The sequence below is a fragment of the Myotis nattereri genome (genome assembly GCF_964212035.1).
Source record: "Myotis nattereri genome assembly, chromosome: 17".
In the NCBI taxonomy this organism is placed as follows: domain Eukaryota; kingdom Metazoa; phylum Chordata; class Mammalia; order Chiroptera; family Vespertilionidae; genus Myotis; species Myotis nattereri.
In genome coordinates, this window is record NC_138092.1 from 477,881 (window position 1) to 500,093 (window position 22,213).

General features: G+C 70.6%; 1 protein-coding gene across 1 annotated transcript in view; it reads left to right on the forward strand.

Moving 5' to 3' along the window:
* The window catches only part of PLEC (plectin), a 53,973-nt gene that overhangs the window by 24,371 nt on the left and 7,389 nt on the right, over positions 1-22,213 (forward strand). The window contains exons 3-33 of the mRNA XM_081111300.1: positions 5,720-5,781; positions 6,203-6,292; positions 6,574-6,609; positions 7,069-7,146; positions 7,226-7,318; positions 8,243-8,409; positions 8,986-9,101; positions 9,181-9,287; positions 9,369-9,488; positions 9,571-9,666; positions 9,843-9,970; positions 10,217-10,310; positions 10,921-11,075; positions 11,163-11,481; positions 11,562-11,639; positions 11,771-11,932; positions 12,080-12,184; positions 12,466-12,561; positions 12,722-12,847; positions 13,697-13,849; positions 13,934-14,088; positions 14,208-14,334; positions 14,428-14,611; positions 14,685-14,842; positions 14,949-15,127; positions 16,590-16,728; positions 16,821-17,177; positions 17,262-17,345; positions 17,699-17,803; positions 17,951-18,049; positions 18,818-22,198. Of these exons, the coding sequence (XP_080967426.1) occupies positions 5,720-5,781; positions 6,203-6,292; positions 6,574-6,609; positions 7,069-7,146; positions 7,226-7,318; positions 8,243-8,409; positions 8,986-9,101; positions 9,181-9,287; positions 9,369-9,488; positions 9,571-9,666; positions 9,843-9,970; positions 10,217-10,310; positions 10,921-11,075; positions 11,163-11,481; positions 11,562-11,639; positions 11,771-11,932; positions 12,080-12,184; positions 12,466-12,561; positions 12,722-12,847; positions 13,697-13,849; positions 13,934-14,088; positions 14,208-14,334; positions 14,428-14,611; positions 14,685-14,842; positions 14,949-15,127; positions 16,590-16,728; positions 16,821-17,177; positions 17,262-17,345; positions 17,699-17,803; positions 17,951-18,049; positions 18,818-22,198 (7,349 nt within the window). The remainder of the gene's footprint in view (positions 1-5,719; positions 5,782-6,202; positions 6,293-6,573; positions 6,610-7,068; positions 7,147-7,225; positions 7,319-8,242; positions 8,410-8,985; positions 9,102-9,180; positions 9,288-9,368; positions 9,489-9,570; positions 9,667-9,842; positions 9,971-10,216; positions 10,311-10,920; positions 11,076-11,162; positions 11,482-11,561; positions 11,640-11,770; positions 11,933-12,079; positions 12,185-12,465; positions 12,562-12,721; positions 12,848-13,696; positions 13,850-13,933; positions 14,089-14,207; positions 14,335-14,427; positions 14,612-14,684; positions 14,843-14,948; positions 15,128-16,589; positions 16,729-16,820; positions 17,178-17,261; positions 17,346-17,698; positions 17,804-17,950; positions 18,050-18,817; positions 22,199-22,213) is intronic.

Sequence of the window (22,213 nt, forward strand, 5' to 3'; positions counted from 1 at the left end):
TCCAAGTGCACCCCACTACTGCTCAGCTGGGGGTGCACGGCCACTCCATAGGGCCAGTGCTGCCAGGAGACTTCTTATTATTAGAACGGCTGTGGGAGCCGGGGGCTGATGCCGGGGGGCGCCACCCAGCCGGACTGGCCTCGCCGGAGACCGTGGGCCCCGGTGGCCTGGCTCTGCGCGTCATGTTCTAAGTCTGGACAGATGACGGGCCTTGCTTGTCCTCGGATATTTATATCCCTCGGGCCCCCTGCCCACCCTGCCCCTCCCCCACGGCCACAGGCGCTGCTGCTGACCGCGCACGCCCGTGCCCTCCCTCCCGACACCGCTGCCCGCTCTCTGCCGCCTCTGAGGGGCCTGTGACCCTCCCTCACCCGAACCCACTCCCGTCCGCCCCGAGGGCTTTCGCCGCCGCCGGCCGCCGTCCCCAATGAAGGTCGTGCCCGGTAGGTGAGAGCCCAGTCGGGCCGGCCTCCCTGTCCCATTTCCCTGCACACAACCTGCCCTCCCGGGCCATCCCCGCCTCCCCCATCCCTCCTGCCCTGGGCCCTGTTTGCTGGCCCATGTGGGGGGCCTTGGGACTCTGGGGGGCACTTGTCTTGGAGGTGGTTAGATCAGCTACAAGCCTGAGGCCAGCGGGCCGGGGCCCTGGCATGCATCCCCGTGGCGCCTGGCAGCTGTCCCCAGGGGGCACCCTCGGAGGCAGAGTGGGGTGTTTTGAGCACTGACTGGGGTCACCCTCCTGGTGGGGGTGGGGGTGTCTCGTCCTGAGGCCGCCTGGGCTGTGCCGGGGGTGCCTTTCTTGACCAGGAGTCACCCACACCGCACTGCAGGCCCCTCCTCCCGCGGGTGTGGCTGTGGGTAAACAGGGGTTAAGGCTCCCGCTAACCTTGAGCCCGTGGCTGTGCGCAGGGACAGCTGAGCTGGGCTGGGCAGGCCGGGTGGGGAGCGGTGCCGAGTGACAGGGAGGGAGGAGGGGCGGAGGCGGTGGGAGCCCAGTCGGTGCAGGGACAGCTCTAGTCCCAGCCCGGCCGGCGGTGCTGCAGGCGGTCCTGCGGGCAGGGCGGTCCCCCGCGCCCCCCTGGCCCGCCCTCGCGCAGGGAAAGGCGGGGGCTGCCAGCCTCGCGCAGCCAGCGCCCCACCCGGAGGGCAGCTCCGCGGGCTCTGGCCGCACGCAGCCGGGGGCCCCGCGCCATGGAGCCCTCGGGCGGCCTGTTTCCCTCCCTGGTGGTGGTGGGCCACGTCGCCACGCTGGCCGCCGTGTGGCAGTGGCGCCGGGGGCGCCGGCGGGCGCAGGAGGAGGAAGGTAAGCCGCCGGCGGCGCTGCCCGGGCGCTGTCACCAGCCACGGCCGCCGCCCCTGCCAGAGGGAGCTGGAGGCGGGGCGGGCGGGGGCGCGGGCCGCCTCCTCTCACCCCTGCATTTCCTCGTCCCCTCCCCTTCCTGTCCCGAGCGGAGCCGCAGCACGTGGCCGGCGGACATCGGTGTTGCCCCTGCCGCCCACCCGGCACCGGAGACCCTGCGGCTCCCCCGGGTGGACGGGCGCGGAAGCGGGCGCTGGGGTGGGTGGGCCGAGCCGGGCCGGGGCGCCCCTCGCCCCCTCGCCAGGGAGGCCTCCAGCTGCGAGGGACCCGGCGAGCACGAGCGGCTGTCAACACGCCGCAGGGAGGTCCCGCCCACTGGGAGGCTGGGCCGCGCGGAATGGAGGCAGGTGCCTCTGCACCCTCTGCCCAGGACACCGGGGCGGGCAGCCGGGCGCCCCCCCCCCCGCCCCCCGCAGCTCAAAGTCACCGCTCTGGGCTGCAGTCCGGCAGCCATGCCCAGCACAGCGCTGCCCGACACAGGACGGGGCGGCCGGCCTCCGCTCCCCGAGGGGCTGGGGATCGGGCTGCTGGCCACAGGGACTGCCCGAAGGGGGACGGGCCCAGCACTGCCTGGGGTGCGGACCTCCTCCCCGGTGGGGGTGACGGGGCCATCCCCTGGCAGGCCCGCTCGGTCTCAGCCTGGGCGCCAGACCCGCTGGCCCTGAGGTCTGAGTCAGGATGGGGCTCCTAGGCGTGGTTTTGGGGGGCTGGGGAGCGGCTGGTGACTCAGCTGCGGTCAGTAAGTGCGCAGGCCAGGGCTGCTCCCCTGGGTTTGGCCCTCCGCCCACTCTCGCCCTGCCCCCCAGTGGGGAAGGGCCCCCCTCCGGCCCCTGTCCTGGCTGCTCCCTGCCCCCTGCCCCGTGTGCCCTGGGCTTGGTGTCTTTGTCCCGTTTTGGGCTGTTCTCCGCCAGCGCCTCCCCCCGCCTCTGGCGCATCCCGCCGGGAGCCTCCTCTCGGGGAGTTCCCCGCTCCTGGGCGGTGGGGGGGCGGGGGTTCCCTCCCTGGGAGCCTGGGCAGCCCTGAGTTCCCAGGCCCCTTGGTCCTCGTGGGCTGCCCGCCCGGCCCCCAGCCCCCCAGGGTTAGCAGGGTCCCGTCCCTGCAAATGGGGGTGCGGCTTCCGGTCCCGTGCTGGGCGGGGCGCCCCGCCAGGGGCAGGTTCTTCGGGTCTGGGCGGCTGGCCCGCCGCCGGCAGCGGGGGAGGGAGCGAGCGCAGAGCCGGCTCCGCGCGGGGGCTGGGAGCAGAGGCACCGCCGCGCCGCGGGCCGCCTCGGGGGGCGATCCCGGCCCGACTCATGGCTGCGGCCGGCACGTGGGGGGCGGGGGGCGCCTTCGCCGCCCGGGAGGCCCTGCTGGAGCGGCCGTGCTGGCTGGACGGGGGCTGCGAGCGCGCCCGCCGGGGCTACCTCTACCGGCAGCTGTGCTGCGTAGGTGGGTGCGGCCTGCGGGGACCGGGCATGGAGGCTGGTGCAGGAGCGGCCGGTCTCCCCGGGAACTGCTGCGGGGGGGGGGGCGGTGGTGCGGGTCCAGGTGCAGCCCCGCCCCCTGCGCTGTCCCGGAAACACCTGCGAGGAGGCAGGTGCGGGAGGAGGAGGTGGAGGGAGGTCCCGAGGCCCAAGCGGCGGGGCGGGGGCGGGGCCGCGCTGCGGGGTCTGGCCTTGGGCCTTGGGCCTTGGGCCCTGGGTTCTGGGTTCTGGGTCCTGGGCAGGAGGCAGCCGGGACGAGGGCGGAGGGAAGCGGGCGCCGAGGGCGGGGTCTGGGCCTGCCGGGCCGTGGGCTCCCCCGCAGACCGTCTCCGCGGGGCTCGCTGTGGGACTCCGCCGTCAGTGCCCACATCTGTCACGGCGGCCGCGATGCCCCGCAGGGGCCTTGGGCAGCTCTAGGGGACACTGATCCGGCGGCAGCGGGCAGCGGCCCTGGGGGAGTTCAGGAGCCAGGCACATGCGTAGGAGCCGGTGCTGGGCAGTGTGTCCTGGGGGAGGGGGTCTGTGGGGGAGGCGAGAGGATGAACTCTGGGACCCCAGAGGAGGGAGCCTCCCGGGGATGGGGGCCCCTTAGTGGCGGGGAAGGGGGGGCTGGGGCGGGGGGCGGGGCTCACACCAGTCTGGGATGCCAGGCGCTGGGCCTCTGGTCGCATCTTCTGGGTTCCTGATCCTCCTCCTGACCCCTTGCCAGGGGCCCCTGGTGTTGTCTCCTAACCCAGCTGACCCCTCCCCCTGCAGGCAGGGACCTGCCTCCGTTCCTGCTGGCCCAGCCCGGAGCCTGCCCACGGCCGGTGCTCAGCACAGACCCCTGAACTCTGACCCGCTGCTGGGTCAGGGGTCCTAAGAGGCTCCGAACCTGGGGAGGGGCCGGTGGGGGTGCTGGGGGCTGGGAGAAGTTCTGGGCGTGCCCTGTGCTGGGAGCAGCGGCCAGGCCCTGCCCAGGTGAGGGTCGGGGAGTGGAGGAGGAGGACCAAGACCTTGAGGGAAGGTGGGGGCACAGCCAGCTCCTGCAGGCTTGGGCCCCGCCCCACAGGCTGTGGGCGCCCTCCTGTGGCCACAGAGGGGCAGCAGGGATGGCGGGGCGGGGGGTGGGGGGGGTGGGGGGGGGCTTTTCCCGGAATGAGGCCCCGAGTGCAGAGGTGGGAGGGGGGCTGCCCACAGCTGGATCCCATCAAGCCAGATGCTCGACTGGAACATTCCTGCGGTCGGGGCGTGCATTCTTTCCTTCGTGGAGAGAGCCCCCAGTCCGGCCGTGGGCAGCCCCGAGCCTGCGCCCTTTGCTCCGTCTTCCACCTTTACAGCCGAGGAGCTGCTATCTGTGAGCCCTGCCCAAAGCAAACATCCCCACCCATCCTGCGCCCACTGCCCAGAGCAGCTTCCTTCCCAGTGAGTCACAGGGGCCCCCTCCCCAGCCCTGACTCACTGGCGGGGCCCCATCCCAGTGCCCCCCACTTCCCCAGCCTCTCCTCCCAGCACAGGGCAGAGTTCCTGCAGCTCAGGCTGGGCGGTCCTGCTGGTGAGTCAGCGCTCAGCTATGCGCCGCTCTGCCCACCGTGGGCTCTGCAGACGGGGTGCAGCGGGATGGGCAGCTCGGGAAGCGCCAGGCCTGCCCAACAGCGGAGTGGCCCACAGTGGGCCTATGAGGAGGTGGGGTTTAGGGGGCAGTGGGCCCCCCCAGGCCAGGAGTCGCTCGGTTTAGGGAGCCCCTCCAGCAGGTGGGGTAGGCAGGCAGGGCGGCCTGGCCGGGGCACCTGGGGGCCCCCTCTAGCCCCACGCCCTGTGCTGGGGGTGTCCCGGGGCAGCTGTGGGTCTGCAGACCGTGTGCAGCCCCGGGCGCCCACAGCCCAGTCCATCCGTCCCGGGCAGCTGTGGGCAGGGTGGGTGAGGAAACCCCTGGGTTTCCTGTTTCAGCCGCGGAGGGTGGGGCCGTGGGGGAGGGGCTGCCTTCCCGCCGGAACACTCCCTCTGGGGGGTGGGCCGGGTGGGGTGGGGCTCCTGGGCGGGGACAGTGGTGTGGGGAGGACGGGGCAGGGAGTGGCCCCAGCGACTTGGCTGGGAGCTGAGCCCACTGCTTAGTGCCTAGCGAGGGCGTCCTGTGCTGTGCAGCCGACCGTCCGTGCGCACCAAGGGCGTCTGAGCGCAGCACCTGGGGGCCGGGGACCAAGAGCGAGGGGCGGGTGGCGCCATGTCTCAGCACCGGCTCCGTGTGCCCGAGCCCCAGGGCCTGGGCAGCAAGAGAACCAGCTCGGAGGACAACCTCTACCTGGCTGTGCTCAGGGCCTCCGAGGGCAAGAAAGGTAGTGGCTGCGAAGGGCAGGGCCCACTTCCTGTGGCAGGAAGCCTGGCTCCGGGTGGAGGGGGGCCCGGACACTGAGGGTCTGAATTTGGGGGACAGACTCAGACAGGCCCTGGGGCCTGAGGGAGAGGGTTGGGCCCATGTTGGCAAGGCTGGCAGTGGCCTCTGGGCCTTGGGCATAGGGCCTTCGTGGCTGGGCTCTCTCTGTGCCCCGGAAAAGGCCCATTACCCGGCTGGGAGGACATGGCTGGGTCCTGGGGGAAACTCTCCGCTCAGGTGTCTGGGAAGCGTGTGTGGGGACGGGGCAGGCTGGGACTTGTGCGCTCTGGGCTCTGAGCTCTGGCTCTGGCTCTGGCTCTGGCTCTGGGCGCGCCTGCCAGCCCTGGACCCTCCCATCTCTGTCGGGAGACAATGGGGGGATTGAGCAGTGGGCACCTGGTTTGGCCTCCTGCTCCCCTCCCTGCCTGGATGGGGCTGGCTGGGCCAGTCTGGTGGGGCGCCGGGTCTGTGTGACTGGGTCTGAGTGGTGGTCGCCTCCGGGGCTCATCCAGGCCCCAGGTGACCTGGCCTTGTCTCTCGCAGATGAGCGGGACCGTGTGCAGAAGAAAACCTTCACCAAGTGGGTTAACAAGCACCTCATCAAGGTGGGTGCCTGCATGTGTGCACTTGGCGGGGAGACGGCGGGAGGGAGGCGAGGAGGGCGGGAGGGAGGTGAGGAGACAGGGAGGGAGGATGCCGGCCCCCAGGGAAACCAGAGCTGTCTGACCTGCCAAAAGGTGCCCCACCCCTGCCCTCAGGGTCCCGAAGGCCTGGGAGCTCACCTTTCATCTCCAACCTGTGATTTTCTCTCTGCTTCCTCCTGTCTCCTGTCTCCTGTCTCCTCCTCCTCCTCTCCTTCTGGACTCTCCTGGTCTCTCCTCACCTGCCCTGTAGCACTGGAGGGCAGAGGTAGGTGCCTCTGAATACGCAGGGGGCACCGTCTGTGGGCCCCCTGCCGCCTGCCCCTGGGGTCCTGCCCCTGGTGGCTCTGGGGAGCCTGTGGCCGACACCCACCCTGTCCCGCAGGCCCAGAGGCACATCAGCGACCTGTATGAGGACCTCCGCGATGGCCACAACCTCATCTCCCTGCTGGAGGTGCTCTCGGGGGACAGCCTGGTACGTGCGCCCACTCGCGCCCTATGTGGCCCCGCCTGCCTCACCTGGACCCCCCTGTCTGCCTTCCTCCCTCCAGGCCTTTCCCACAAGCCCATTCTGTCTCGCCCGGGCTCGCGCCTCCCGGGGCCTCTGGTCCAGGGTCAGGCCCAGATCCCTGCTGCTTTCCTCCCCGAAACCCTGATACAATAACCTCACGCTCTACTCTGCTTTGGTTTCTCTGCTGCTTGGACTCTGAACCTTGACCTCTGCCCCTTACCCTTTGCCCTGCTCTGGCCGGGCAGCCAAGAGAGCGGGACATAATCAGGAGCTCGCGCCTGGTGAGTGGCTGTGCCCGCTGGCCACGGCGGCACATGGGCTCCCTGAGACTGGAACCCAGCTCACCTGGCCCAACCTGTGCCTGGCACCTGGGTGGGCGGATGGCGGTGCATCTAGCTGCCCGCTGTCCTGCCCGGAGCCAGGCCTGGGACCTGCCAGCGCTGCCACCACTGGGCAGGAGGACCCCTCCCCCCATGCCACTGCCCTCCGCCCGCGGCTTCCTGGCTATTGTCTCCTCCCCAGCCCCTTCCTTCCTTCCCTCAGCCTGGGCCTGGCGGCTGGCCTTCCCAAACCCCGCTGGGCCTGGCCTCTGGGTCCATGGCCCCCTTTGCAGCCGGAGGGGTGGGTGCGGGAACCTGAGACAGGAGAGGGACGGTGACCACACGGGGGAGGACCTCGGTTCAGGGGTCCCGAGGGCGGCGGGGCCGCGCCTCTGCCCTGACGCTGACGCCTCCCTCCAGCCCCGAGAAAAGGGGAGGATGCGCTTCCACAAGCTGCAGAACGTGCAGATCGCCCTGGACTACCTGCGGCACCGCCAGGTGAGGCCTCCTTCCCGCCCCCACCGGCCGCCCTGCCCCCGCCTCCCTGCGGGCACCACTGAGGGCTCCTCGCTTGCAGGTGAAGCTGGTGAACATCAGGAACGATGACATTGCCGACGGCAACCCCAAGCTGACCCTCGGCCTGATCTGGACCATCATCCTGCACTTCCAGGTAGCCGGCCACCGCCTCCCCCTGCGGCTGTGGCTGCTGCAGCTCCCGAGGGACCTGGACCTCCCTGCTGCCCCCGCCCAGCCCGCACCCCAGCCCGGGGCTGCCTCTCTCCAGCGCCTGCCTACCCTGTGCCCTCTGGCCCTGTCTGGGCAGGGCCCGCAGAGCCGCCCTGCAGAGGAATGGAGGCTCCGGAGGAGCACCCGCTGCACCGGGTGACTCATCCGTTGCCTGCCCGGCTGCACAGGAAGCCACAAATCTGAGAGCTGGGCAGGCAGAGCCCCGCTGGCACGGCAGCTGAGTCAGAGAGGCGTGCAGGCCGGCAGATGAGAGACAGGCAGGCCGTACACAGACAGCCAGACGGGCTGGCGGGCCAGGCTTGAAGGGGAGGACTCCGTGCAGGGCCGGGCTGGTGCCATGGCCCCAGCATGCCCGGGCCGGGGCTGCCAGGCGTACCATGCCCAGACCCAGAGACCCTCCCCGCAGCCTGCAGCCAGAGGGGGACTGGCGGCCCTCCCCTCACCCATAGCCTTTGCTGGGCCTGAGCTGGGGGAGCTCTGGGGCCTGCAGCTGCTCTTCTTGCCCTCCCTCCACCACCTTGGGGGGCTCAGGCCGTGCTCCAGGTCCCATCTCCCCAGCGGAGGGAGCCCTGGGCATCTGCCGTGTGTCCGCAGGGCGGCCGGGGCCTGACTTAGGCCCCCGCAGCTGCAGGCTGATGTGGCCTGGGCTTCTGGGGCTGAGGTGTGGTGGGTCCCAGCTGCTCAGGAGGGGACCCGAGGCCCCCACGCACCCTCTCTGGGCCTGGTGGTTGCCGGGTGCCACAACCGGGACCCGAGCCCTCGCTGCCCTTAGGCAGGTGGCTGTGGGGTGGTGGGCACGGGCAAGGCGGGCGGCATGGCTGAGCTGCTCCTGCCCACTGTGGGGCAGATCTCGGACATCCAGGTGAGCGGGCAGTCGGAAGACATGACGGCCAAGGAGAAGCTGCTGCTGTGGTCCCAGCGGATGGTGGAGGGCTACCAGGGCCTGCGCTGCGACAACTTCACCACCAGCTGGCGCGACGGCCGCCTCTTCAATGCCATCATCCACCGGCACAAGTAGGAGCCGGGCGGCTGCAAACAAGTCGGGGCAGGGAGGTGGCGCAGGGGCGGCTCACCCTGACAGGAACCCGCTGCCCCAGGGGACGGGTGCCCGTGCCAGCCTGCCTCGCTGGGCGGACGCAGGCCCAGCCCCATCACACCCAGCATGCCTCCGCCGGGCCCTTCCAGAGGCCCACAGCCATGAGCATCTGCCCCGTGTGGACTCTCCAGGGGGTGTGGGTGGCCCGGCCACGTGGGAGATGGTCCTCAGGGGACCTCCGCGCCCACCCAGGACCTGGGGCCTGCGGGGCAGGGTGGCTGCAGGGCGCCCAGCTGACCGGCACCCTCGCTCCGTGCACTCCACCTGCACCTGTGCCCACACAGGGCTTTGAGCACTGGGGACAGGCCCAGAAGGCAGAGGGCTCCCTGTGTGGGCGGGCAGGCCGGGCAGCGTGGGGGGGCAGCGTGTTTTCCAGGGTGAGTGTGGCGACGGATGACACGTGGAGGGTCTGTCTGTGTGCTGATGAGTCCGCGGGCCTCGCCGTCCCCGCGACCCCGCCCACCTGCCCCACTGACGGCCGGCTTTGCCCACAGGCCCATGCTCATCGACATGAACCGGGTGTACGGTCAGACCAACCTGGAGAACCTGGACCAGGCCTTCGCGGTGGCCGAGCGGGACCTGGGAGTGACCCGGCTCCTGGACCCTGAGGGTGGGTGCCGCTGCCCCTCCTCCCGCCCCTCCCCTGCTGCCTGCGTGGGGCCCTCTGACCTCTGACCTTCCTCCCCCAGACGTGGACGTCCCTCAGCCCGACGAGAAGTCCATCATCACCTACGTCTCGTCCCTGTACGACGCCATGCCCCGGGTGCCGGACGCGCAGGATGGGGTGAAGGCCAATGTGAGTGGGGGCTGGCGGGCCCGGGTGGGGTGGGGTGGGGTGGGGGTGGCCCCGACGGCCCTGACGCCCTGGCTCCCCCAGGAGCTGCAGCTGCGCTGGCAGGAGTACCGGCAGCTGGTGATGCTGCTGCTGCAGTGGGTCCGGCACCACACGGCCGTCTTCGAGGAGCGCAAGTTCCCCTCCAGCTTCGAGGAGATCGAGGTGGGCCGTCCTGGCGGGCGGGCGGGGGCGCGGGGGCCGCGGTGGAGCCCAGGCCTGGCTGCTGACGGCTCTGCCCCCGCAGATCCTGTGGTGCCAGTTCCTGAAGTTCAAGGAGACAGAGCTCCCGGCCAAGGAGGCTGACAAGACGCGGTCCAAGGGCATCTATCAGTCGCTCGAGGTGAGCGGGCCGCGGGGTGGGCGTGGGGTCGGAACCGAGGTCCGGAGAGGCTGCGGAGGGGCCTGGCCTCACTCCTGAGCTGCAGGTCGGTGGGGCGGGCTGGGTGCCTGGAGGCCGGGGGCTTGGCACCCCCACCCCTCTGCTGGCCCAGGCCTGAGTGTGGCTCCTGCCCACAGGGGGCAGTGCAAGCTGGCCAGCTCAAGGTGCCGCCCGGCTACCACCCGCTGGATGTGGAGAAGGAGTGGGGCAAGCTGCACGTGGCCATCCTGGAGCGGGAGAAGCTGCTCCGCAGCGAGTTTGAGAGGTGGGCGGCGCCCTGGAGGCTGCGGTCACTAGGCTCGCGGGCGGGGCCCTGCGGTGGCGGGGAAGCCACCCGAGGATGAGTCACTGGGAGGAAACCCCCACCCCCACCCCCGGGGCGGGAAACCCACACTGGGCCGGCGGGACAGTGGGCTGCAGGCCGGCGGGGAGGCCGGGCGCAGGGGCACTGCTCTGCCACCCGGAGCCGGCGGGCAGTCCCCTCACGGTGGTCCCTGGTGTTGGGCCTTAGGCTGGAGTGCCTTCAGCGCATCGTCAGCAAACTGCAGATGGAGGCTGGGCTGTGCGAGGAGCAGCTGAACCAGGCCGACGCCCTGCTGCAGTCGGTGAGGGGGGGGGGCGGGCAGGGTTGGACTGGGCAGGGGAGGGAGGGGTACGGGGGGAGGAGCCACATCTGCCCCGCCTCCTGGCCCCCAGCTCCTCCCTCCTGGCCTGTGGCCAACTCTGACTGCTAGTTGGGCTGAGCTGGCTCTGGGCACCAGGCAGGACCCAGAAGAGGCGCCGGAGGGTGTGGCAGGGGTGAGGCCCAGGAACATGGAGGGGCTGTGACTTGCGGTCATGAAGGGACTGGCTGCTTGGACCCAGTGAGGCCTCTGGACAGGATCCTGGTCCACTCGAGAGCCAGGGCTGGCGATTTTTTAAAAAAATACATTTTTATGGATTTCAGAGAAGAAGGGAGAGGGAGAGAGAGAGAGAGAAACATCAGTGATGAGAGAGAATCATGGATCGGCTGCCTCCTGCACGCCCCCTACTGGGGATTGAGCCCGCAACCCGGGCCTCGGAATCGAACCGTGACCCTTCAGTCTGCAGGCCGGCGCTCTATCCACTGAGCCACACCAGCCAGGCAGGGCTGGCGATTCGTGCAGGAGGAAGATGTGTAGGGAGGGCAGGGGAAAGGCCGGGGCCGGGGTCTGAGTCATGGCGACCACCACGCAGGACGTTCGGCTGCTGGCCGCGGGCAAGGTGCCCCAGCGGGCGGGCGAGGTGGAGCGGGACCTGGACAAGGCAGACAACATGATCCGGCTGCTCTTCAACGACGTGCAGGCCCTGAAGGACGGGCGGCACCCGCAGGGCGAGCAGATGTACCGCAGGTGGGCTGCGTGCCGCCCGATGAGGGGGGGCCCCGGGGGCTGGGGGGCAGCCGGTTCCCTGCTCACCCCCCCACTCCCCGCCCCCAGGGTGTACCGCCTGCACGAGCGCCTGGTGGCCATCCGCACCGAGTACAACCTCCGGCTGAAGGCCGGCGTGGCCGCGCCCGTGACCCAGGTGACGCAGGTGACCCTGCAGACCACCCAACGGCGCCCCGAGCTCGAGGACTCCACGCTGCGCTACCTGCAGGACCTGCTGGCCTGGGTGGAGGACAACCAGCGCCGTGTGGACAGTGCCGAGTGGGGCGTGGACCTGCCCAGCGTGGAGGCTCAGCTGGGCAGCCACCGCGGCCTGCACCAGTCCATCGAGGAGTTCCGGGCCAAGATCGAGCGGGCGCGGAGCGACGAGGTGCGTGGGTGCCGTGGGGCGGCCCTCGGGGTGGGCCCAGGCCCTGGCCACGCAGGTCTCACCCTCCTGGTCGCCTGCAGGGTCAGCTCTCCCCGGCCATCCGGAGCACCTACCGGGAGTGCCTGGGCCGGCTGGACCTGCAGTTCGCCAAGCTGCTGGTGAGCGGGGCCAACGTGTGGCGGGCAGCAGGGACCGGGGGCTCTGGGGCTGGAAGCTACCAGGGGTCAGGGCTGGGGGGGCCGGCGGTGGGGGGCGGGCCGTCCCGTGGACATGCCCTGCTCGCCTCCAGAACTCCTCCAAGGCCCGGCTGCGGTCCCTGGAGAGCCTGCACGGGTTTGTGGCGGCCGCCACCAAGGAGCTGATGTGGCTGAGCGAGAAGGAGGAGGAGGAGGTGGGCTTCGACTGGAGCGAGCGCAACGCCAACATGACCGCCAAGAAGGAGAGCTACTCGGTGAGGCGGCCCCGCACCCCCACAGTGCACCCCAAGGCTGGGCAGGTCCAGCTCTAGGCCCCACCGGGGAGCTCGAGGGCTCAAGTGGCCTTGCCGGGAGCCGTGCGGCCCTGACACTGACCCTGAGACCGGCTGCCCTTCTGTCAGGCCCTGATGCGTGAGCTGGAGCTGAAGGAAAAGAAGATCAAGGAGATCCAGACCACGGGGGACCGGCTGCTGCGCGAGGACCACCCTGCTCGGCCCACAGTGGAGGTGGGGGCTGCAGAGACAGGGGCTCAGGGGACCAGGGCTGAGGGACAGGGGCTCAGGGGACCAGGGCTGCAGGGACAGGGGCTCAGGGGACCAGGGCTGAGGGACTGGGGCTCAGGGTCCCAGGGCTGAGGGACAGGGGCTCAGGGTCCCAGGGCTGAGGGACAGGGGCTCAGGGGACCAGGCTGAGGGACAGGGCTGCAGGGACCAGGGCTGTGGGCCCCAGGGCTGTGGGCTCCCGGTGGCAGGGCCAGGGCTGGAGGCTGACAGGGACCCGTGCACAGTCCTTCCAGGCGGCCCTGCAGACCCAGTGGAGCTGGATGCTACAGCTGTGCTGCTGTGTGGAGGCGCACCTGAAGGAGAACACCGCCTACTTCCAGGTGAGCCCGCCACACCCGCTCAGGGCGGTGTCCCCGGAGCCCCTCGACCACCATGGGGGCATGCGGGCCCCCCCCCCCCCCCCGCCGGGCCCTGCACCGCCCAGCTGTGCACGTGTCCCAGGCCCCGGCCCGAGCCCGGCCTGACCCCTGCCCGCTGCAGTTTTTCTCAGACGTGCGGGAGGCCGAGGAGCAGCTGCGGAAGCTGCAGGAGACGCTGCGCAGGAAGTACACCTGCGACCGCTCCATCACCGTCACGCGCCTCGAGGACCTGCTGCAGGATGCCCAGGTGAGCGGGCGGCGCAGGTCGGGGGGGGGGGGCGGCAGGCAGGGCGGAGCGGGCTCCAGGGGCGGGGGTGGTGCTTTGGGAAGGTCCCTCTGGGAGTGGAGGGGCCCGATGGGGCCGTCAGCACATGGGATGGGTGTGGGGGACAAGGCTGGCAGCGGGCACGGTGGTAGCAGGTGTCTGGCCAGAGCTGGAAGGAACCCTGCCCCCTCCGGGCCCCTGGGCAGCTGCTCTGCTGCAGCCCTTTACCCGAACATGGTCCTTGGGCGTCTCGGCCTGATGCCTAAGGGGCAGGCACAGTGAAGGGCCGAGGCGGGCAGAGGCGGCATGCCCTTGGCTGGGGTGGGGCACCCGGGGGGGCCCTGGCTTCTGGGAGTGCTGGGGGGTGGAGGAGAGAGATGCAGGCAGCTCCAGGTGGACTCCTGACCTGAACCCCTGGACAGTCCTTGGTGGGTTTGGCCCCTTGGAGGGCTGAACGGAACGGGAGGAGGGAGTGACCTGCCAGGAGAGGGAGGGGGGAGAGGAGACAGGATGTTTGGGGACCAGGGTGCAGCTGGGCCCGTGCCCTGGAGGATGCAGCGTGTGACCTGGGCATCCGTGCTGGCCAGGAAGGAAGGAGCTTCAGTGGGAGCCCTGGAGGCCACGCCTGGGGCCCTGCCTCGGTCACGTGTCCCGTTTCCACGTGCCTGGCCCCTCCCCGGGCAGGGAAAGGACCCTTCTTCTCAGGGTGGCGGTGCCCAGCGCGCCGGCTCATTGCACGGTGGGGGTGTGGCCTCACGGACTGTCCCCTGGGCACCTGCTGCCTGGACGTGGGGCGATGGTCTCTGAGCGGCCCCTCCCCCTCCCCTGCAGGACGAGAAGGACCAGCTGACCGAGTACAGGGGGCACCTGTCAGGCCTTGCCAAGCGCGCCAAGGCCATCGTGCAGCTGAAGCCCCGCAACCCGGCCCATCCCGTGCGGGGCCGCGTGCCGCTGCTGGCCGTGTGCGACTACAAGCAGGTGGAGGTGAGGCAGGGGCGCCCGTGGAGGGCGTGGCCGAGGGGCCCGGCTGGGGGGGCGTGGCCGCACTGACCACTCCGGCTGCCCCAGGTGACCGTGCACAAGGGTGACGAATGCCAGCTGGTGGGCCCCGTGCAGCCGTCCCACTGGAAGGTGGTCAGCAGCTCTGGGTCCGAGGCCGCCGTGCCCTCCGTGTGCTTCCTCGTGCCCCCACCCAACCCGGAAGCCCAGGAGGCCGTGGCCAGGTGGGTGCCTGGGTCTGGCTGCTGGAGCGGGTGGCGGGCGGATGCCTGGGTCTGGCTGCTGGGGCGGGTGGCGGGGGTGGGCGGGTACCTGGCACCTCTGACCGAACCCGACCTGCCAGGCTGGAGGCCCAGCACCAGGCGCTGGTCACGCTGTGGCACCAGCTGCACGTGGACATGAAGAGCCTCCTGGCGTGGCAGAGCCTCAGCCGGGACCTGCAGCTCATCCGCTCCTGGTCCCTGGTCACGGTAGGACGGGCCACAGGGGCGTGGGGGGCGGGGGCTTCCGCCCGGGCCTGCCCCATGTGCTCAGCAACCTGTGCCCCCCCCCGCCCCCCGCAGTTCCGCACGCTGAAGCCGGAAGAGCAGCGCCAGGCCCTGCGCAACCTGGAGCTGCACTACCAGGCCTTCCTGCGGGACAGCCAGGACGCCGGCAACTTCGGGCCCGAGGACCGGCTGCAGGCCGAGCGCGAGTACAGCTCCTGCAGCCGCCACTACCAGCAGCTGCTGCAGAGTCTGGAGCAGGGTAGGCTTGTGGCCCGAGCGGGCGGGCGGGCGGGCGGACAGCCGGGCAGCGTCTGAGCAGGTCGTGTCCCCAGGTGAGCAAGAGGAGTCCCGCTGCCAGCGCTGCATCTCCGAGCTCAAGGACATCCGGCTGCAGCTGGAGGCCTGCGAGACGCGCACCGTGCACCGCCTGCGGCTGCCGCTGGACAAGGAGCCGGCGCGGGAGTGTGCCCAGCGCATCGCCGAGCAGCAGGCAGGCGCCTGCCCCCCCCTCCCCTCCTGTCCCCTCCCCGTCCCCCTGGGACTCCCGGGGGGGGTGTCTGGGTTCCGCAGCTCATCTCCACTCCTCACTTCCTCAGAAAGCACAGGCGGAGGTGGAAGGGCTGGGCAAGGGGGTTGCCCGGCTCTCGGAGGAGGCGGAGAAGGTCCTGGCCCTGCCTGAGCCCTCCCCGGCCGCCCCCACGCTGCGCTCGGAGCTGGAGCTGACCCTGGTCAAGCTGGAGCAGGTCCGCAGCCTCTCCGCCATTTACCTGGAGAAGTGAGTGCACCGGTCGGCGAGGCACCCGAGGGCCTGACCTGGGAGGGCGCTGGGCAGAGGCCGCCCGACCCCCCGTGTGGGCGCAGGACAGGCTGACAGGCGGGGGGGCTATGGAGGGGTGTGCCAAGAGGTGGTGCGGCTCAGTGGATAGAGGGTCGGCCTGCGGACTGAAGGGTCCCAGGCTCGATTCTGGTCAAGGGCCTGTACCTTGGCTGCAGGCTCCTCCCCAGCCTGGACCCCCGTCAGGGCGCGTGCAGCAGGCAGCCAGTGGGTGTTTCTCTCTCACATCGATGTCTCTGTCTTTCCCTCGCTTCCACTCTCTCTAAATCAATGGGAAAATATCCTCGGATGAGGATAGACAAACAAAAAGGAGGTGGTGGGTGTGGACCAAGGTGGACGTGGGGAGAGGGGGTCAGCCCTGTGCCTTGAAGGCGGGACTTCCTGATGACTGGACCCGGGCTGAGAGGGGTGCTCCCTGAGGTGGGGGACTGCGGGAGTGAGGACTTGGGGGGATCCCACCCGTGTGATGTCAGGAGCTGGGGGTGTCTGAGGAAAGTGTGGAGCCCAGGAGGGTGAGGAAGGCCCACAGGGGAGGTGACCCTTGGCAAGTGAGGTTTTTGGGGGCACCAGCCACCTCAAGTGGCTCCTTGGGTGTGGACGGGGTGGGTAGGCAGGGGGTGGGGCTGTGGATGTGGGAGGGGCCCATGCGGAGGTCCTTGTGGGGGACCTGCCTCCCACGTCCTGACTCCCCCCCCCGCAGCCCCAGTGCCCCGGGGAGTGCCGAGCCCTCCCAGGCCTGTCCTCCTGCCAGCCTCGTCCCCCAGCCCAGGGCCCCCTTCTGTCCTCGGGCTCGTCAGCCTGCACACCATGGGGTTCTCTGCTTCTCTCACAAGGAGTGAGGACCCCCCTCCTCCGTCCCACCTCGGACTCACTGTCCACGCCCGGCCCCGGTCCCACATCCTTGTTTCCGACATGTCGTTTCTTAGTCCCTTCGATATTGTGGCAGCATGCCTACCCTCACCCACCCTGTCTTTCTTTCTTCTTATTTTATATTTTTATTTACTTTAGAGAGGAAGGGAGAGGGAGAGAGATAGAAACACCAGTGATGAGAGAGAATCCTTGGTCGGCTGCCTCCCGCACGCCCCACACCGGGGATCGAGCCCGCAACCCCGGCCTGTGCCCTGAACGGAATTGAACTGTAACCTGGTTCATAGGTCGACACTCAACCCCTGAGCCCCGCCTGCCGGGCGTTACCCACTGTTTCTTCACTGAGGCTGACAGGTCCCTCTCCCCAGCCTGGGCGGGAAGTCCGAGAACCCCCAGGCCACAGGTGTGAGCTCGCCGTCCGGCCAGCACGGCCTCCATGGCAGCGCAGGCATCCGCACCCCCGGCCCCGAGCACTCTCCCCTTGATCCTACCGGGAGCCCGCCCCCACCCCGGCTCTGAACCCGCTCTCCCCCAGGCTCAAGACCATCAGCCTGGTGATCCGCAGCACACAGGGGGCCGAGGAGGTGCTCCGGGGCCACGAGGAGCAACTCAAGGAGGCCCAGGCCGTGCCCTCCACCCTCCCCGAGCTCGAGGCCACCAAGGCTGCGCTCAAGGTACCACCATCAGAACAGCGCCTGGCGGGGACCCCGGGGGGCCAGCCGCAGGGCCTCGGGCTGAAGCAGCACCGCCCCTCTCTCCCCAACAGAAGCTGCGGGCCCAGGCGGAGGCGCAGCAGCCCGTGTTCGACGCCCTGCGGGACGAACTGCGGGGGGCGCAGGAGGTGGGGGAGCGGCTGCAGCAGCGGCACGGGGAGCGGGACGTGGAGGTGGAGCGCTGGCGCGAGCGGGTGGCCCAGCTGCTGGAGCGCTGGCAGGCTGTGCTGGCCCAGAATGACCTGCGGCAGCGGGAGCTGGAGCAGCTGGGCCGGCAGCTGCGGTACTACCGGGAGAGCGCCGACCCGCTGGGCGCCTGGCTGCAGGACGCCAAGCAGCGGCAGGAGCAGATCCAGGCCTTGCCGCTGGCCAACAGCCGGGCCGTGCGGGAGCAGCTGCGGCAGGAGAAGGTAGGCCGGGGCCAGTGTGGCTGGAGCCGGGTGGGCAGGGGCGGGGCGGGCATGGCCTGTGCTGACCACCCCTCGGCCCCCCAGGCGCTGCTGGAGGAAGTTGAGCGCCACGGAGAGAAGGTGGAGGAGTGCCAGCGGTTTGCCAAGCAGTACATCAACGCCATCAAGGTGAGGCTTCTGTCCGGCCAGCACGGCCGAAGGGGTGAGCGTCGACCTATGAACCAGGAGGTCACAGTTCGATTCCCGGTCAGGGCACATGCCTGGGTTGTGGGCTTGATCCCAGTGTGGCGGGGGCGTGCAGAAGGCAGCCGATCCATGATTCTCTCTCATCATGGATGTTTCTCTCTCCCTAAAACCAATTAAAAATAATTTTTCTTTTTTCAAAAGTGAGGCTTTTGCCTCCTGCCACCCCAGCCAGGCTGGGGTCCTGGGGCCTGAACCCTCAGGGGTGGCCCCAAGCACAGGCCTAGCTGTCAGGGCGGGTGCGGGGCGACCCGGCGGCTCACGGTGTCTCCCGGCAGGACTATGAGCTCCAGCTGATCACGTACAAGGCGCAGCTGGAGCCGGTGGCCTCTCCGGCCAAGAAGCCGAAGGTCCAGTCAGGGTCTGAGAGCGTCATCCAGGAGGTGAGGCGGAGGGCGTGGCCGGGTGGCTGGGGGCGTGGCCGGGTGGCTGGGGGCGTGGCCGGGTGGCTGGGGGTGTGGCCGGGTGGCTCGGGGCGTGGCCGGGTGGCTCGGCGGGGCTGACCCTGGCTGCCCCCCTCCTGCCCCCAGTACGTGGACCTTCGCACGCGCTACAGCGAGCTGACCATGCTGACGAGCCAGTACATCAAGTTCCTCAGCGAGACGCTGCGGCGCATGGAGGAGGAGGAGGTAGGCCTGGGGGTGGGGCTCCTGCTGCCCAGACGCAGCCCCGGGAGTTCGGGGGTCATCACTTAGCTCAGCCCCCCACTCCCTGCTGCCGCCAGCGCCCCACTCTGCGCTCGGCCTGCTCTCCACGGTGGCTGGCACCTCCTCCTCCGCCTCAACCTCCTCCTCTGCGTTTGCGCCTGCCCCACCGGCTGTCCTTCGGGTTCTTCCTCGGGAGCCCACGTCGCCGTTCCTCACTCCTCGCGGCTGCTGCTCTGGAAGAGCTGGGGTGCTGGTGGCGGGCCGGGCAGGGGTGTACTTGGGCGAGGGCAGGGGGGTACCAGCTCTCCCGCTCCTCCTGGTGGCCTCGCCGTTGGTCCACCTGCAGCCTCCTCTGTGGTCAGCTGTAGGCGTTTGCGTCCTTCTGAGCTGGCGCGGTGGGCACCGCTGCCCCGCGTGGCCACCTTGGGGTCGTGTCACGCGTTCACATGCTCAGGCAGGGCTGGTGGTGGTGCAGCTCAGGGCCTGCGAGCCTCCTGCTTCGCTCTCTCTCGTCTGTCTCGTCGCCTGTTTGAGGGAAGAGGGGCTGGTGAGCACCGTGGGGCTGGCTGCGCTCGCTGCCCTGAGTGTCCCGGGCGGGTGCACGCTCCCTCCCGCACCGGGCTGTGACCTCTGTCTCCCTCATCCCCCATCCTGCTGTCCGCGTGGACTGTGGTGGTGCCGTGTCCCCTGCGCGCCAGGCTGGCACTCACTCTCTCTCTGGTTCTCTCCCTCTCTCTGCCGCGGCCACAGAGGTTGGCCGAGCAGCAGCGGGCAGAGGAGCGGGAGCGCCTGGCGGAGGTGGAGGCCGCGCTGGAGCAGCAGCGGCAGCTGGCGGAGACACATGCGCAGGCCAAGGCGCAGGCCGAGCGGGAGGCCCAGGAGCTGCAGCGGCGCATGCAGGAGGAGGTGGTGCGGCGCGAGGAGGCCGCGGTGGACGCGCAGCAGCAGAAGCGCAGCATCCAGGAGGAGCTGCAGCACCTGCGGCAGAGCTCGGAGGCCGAGATCCAGGCCAAGGCCCAGCAGGCGGAGGAGGCCGAGCGCAGCCGTGTGCGCATCGAGGAGGAGATCCGGGTGGTGCGCCTGCAGCTGGAGACCACGGAGCGCCAGCGCAGCGGGGCCGAGGGCGAGCTCCAGGCCCTGCGGGCGCGGGCGGAGGAGGCCGAGGCGCAGAAGCGACAGGCGCAGGAGGAGGCGGAGCGCTTGCGGCGGCAGGTGCAGGAAGAGACTCAGCGCAAGCGGCAGGCGGAGGCCGAGCTGGCCCTGCGCGTGAAGGCGGAGGCGGAGGCCGCCCGGGAGAAGCAGCGGGCCCTGCAGGCGCTGGAGGAGCTGCGGCTGCAGGCGGAGGAGGCGGATCGCCGTCTGCGGCAGGCGGAGGCCGAGCGGGCCCGCCAGGTACAGGTGGCCCTGGAGACGGCCCAGCGCAGCGCCGCCGCGGAACTGCAGAGCAAGCGGGCCTCCTTCGCGGAGAAGACGGCCCAGCTGGAGCGCACCCTCCAGGAGGAGCACGTCACCGTGACGCAGCTGCGCGAGGAGGCCGAGCGGCACGCCCAGCAGCAGGCCGAGGCGGAGCGCGCCCGGGAGGAGGCCGAGAGGGAGCTGGAGCGCTGGCAGCTGAAGGCCAACGAGGCCCTGCGGCTGCGGCTGCAGGCGGAAGAGGTGGCGCAGCAGAAGAGCCTGGCGCAGGCCGAGGCGGAGAAGCAGAAGGAGGAGGCAGAGCGCGAGGCGCGGCGGCGGGGCAAGGCGGAGGAGCAGGCGGTGCGGCAGCGGGAGCTGGCCGAGCAGGAGCTGGAGAAGCAGCGGCAGCTGGCGGAGGGCACTGCCCAGCAGCGCCTGGCCGCAGAGCAGGAGCTTATCCGGCTGCGGGCCGAGACCGAGCAGGGGGAGCAGCAGCGGCTGCTGCTGGAGGAGGAGCTGGGGCGGCTGCAGCGCGAGGCGGCCGAGGCCAAGCAGAAGCGCCAGGAGCTGGAGGCAGAGCTGGCCAAGGTGCGCGCAGAGATGGAGGTGCTGCTGGCCAGTAAGGCCCGAGCCGAGGAGGAGTCGCGCTCCACCAACGAGAAGTCGAAGCAGCGGCTGGAAGCCGAGGCCGGGCGGTTCCGGGAGTTGGCGGAGGAGGCCGCCCGCTTGCGTGCCCTGGCGGAGGAGGCCAAGCGGCAGCGGCAGCTGGCGGAAGAAGACGCGGCGCGGCAGCGGGCGGAGGCGGAGCGGGTGCTCACTGAGAAGCTGGCCACCATCACCGAGGCCGCGCGGCTCAAGACAGAGGCAGAGATCGCGCTGAAGGAGAAGGAAGCGGAAAACGAGCGCCTTCGGCGGCTGGCGGAGGACGAGGCCTTCCACCGGCGGCGGCTGGAGGAGCAGGCGGCCCAGCACAAGGCGGACATCGAGGAGCGGCTGGCTCAGCTGCGCAAGGCCTCGGAGAGCGAGCTGGAGCGGCAGAAGGGGCTGGTGGAGGACACGCTGCGGCAGCGGCGGCAGGTGGAGGAAGAGATCCTGGCCCTGAAGGCGAGCTTCGAGCGCGCGGCCGCCGGCAAGGCGGAGCTGGAGCTGGAGCTGGTGCGCATCCGCAGCAACGCGGAGGACACGCAGCGCAGCAAGGAGCAAGCAGAGCTGGAGGCCACGCGGCAGCGGCAGCTGGCGGCCGAGGAGGAGCAGCGGCGCCGCGAGGCGGAGGAGCGTGTGCAGAAGAGCCTGGCGGCGGAGGAGGAGGCGGCGCGGCAACGTAAAGCGGCGTTGGAGGAAGTGGAGCGGCTCAAGGCCAAGGTGGAGGAGGCGCGGCGCCTGCGCGAGCGCGCGGAGCAGGAGTCGGCGCGTCAGCTGCAGCTGGCCCAGGAGGCTGCGCAGAAGCGGCTGCAGGCGGAGGAGAAGGCGCACGTGTTCGCGGTGCAGCAGAAGGAGCAGGAGCTGCAGCAGACGCTGCAGCAGGAGCAGAGCGTGCTGGAGCGGCTGCGCGGCGAGGCAGAGGCCGCACGGCGGGCCGCGGAAGAGGCCGAGGAGGCGCGCGAGCAGGCCGAGCGGGAAGCGGCGCAGTCCCGCCTGCAGGTGGAGGAGGCGGAGCGGCTGAAGCAGTCGGCGGAGCAAGAGGCGCAGGCCCGGGCGCAGGCGCAGGCCTCCGCGGAGAAGCTGCGGAAGGAAGCCGAGCAGGAGGCGAAGCGGCGGGCGCAGGCGGAGCAGGCGGCCCTGCGGCAGAAGCAGGCGGCCGACGCGGAGATGGAGAAGCACAAGAAGTTCGCGGAGCAGACGCTGCGGCAGAAGGCGCAGGTGGAGCAGGAGCTGACGACGCTGCGGCTGCAGCTGGAGGAGACCGACCACCAGAAGGGCATCCTGGACGAGGAGCTGCAGCGGCTGAAGGCGGAGGTGACGGAGGCAGCGCGCCAGCGCAGCCAGGTGGAGGAGGAGCTCTTCTCGGTGCGCGTGCAGATGGAGGAGCTGGGCAAGCTCAAGGCGCGGATCGAGGCCGAAAACCGCGCGCTCATCCTGCGCGACAAGGACAACACGCAGCGCTTCCTGGAGGAGGAGGCCGAGAAGATGAAGCAGGTGGCGGAGGAGGCCGCGCGGCTGAGCGTGGCGGCCCAGGAGGCGGCGCGGCTGCGGCAGCTGGCGGAGGAGGACCTGGCTCAGCAGCGCGCGCTGGCCGAGAAGATGCTCAAGGAGAAGATGCAGGCGGTGCAGGAGGCCACGCGGCTCAAGGCGGAGGCCGAGCTGCTGCAGCAGCAGAAGGAGCTGGCGCAGGAGCAGGCCCGGCGCCTGCAGGAGGACAAGGCGCAGATGGAGCAGCAGCTGGCGCAGGAGACGCAGGGCTTCCAGCGCACCCTGGAGGCCGAGCGGCAGCGGCAGCTGGAGATGAGCGCCGAGGCGGAGCGGCTGAAGCTGCGCGTGGCCGAGATGAGCCGGGCGCAGGCCCGCGCGGAGGAGGACGCCCAGCGCTTCCGGAAGCAGGCGGAGGAGATCGGGGAGAAGCTGCACCGCACGGAGCTCGCCACGCAGGAGAAGGTGACCCTGGTGCAGACGCTGGAGATCCAGCGGCAGCAGAGCGACCAGGACGCCGGGCGCCTGCGGGAGGCTATCGCCGAGCTGGAGCGCGAGAAGGAGAAGCTCAAGCAGGAGGCCAGGCTGCTCCAGCTCAAGTCGGAGGAGGTACCGGCCCCTCCC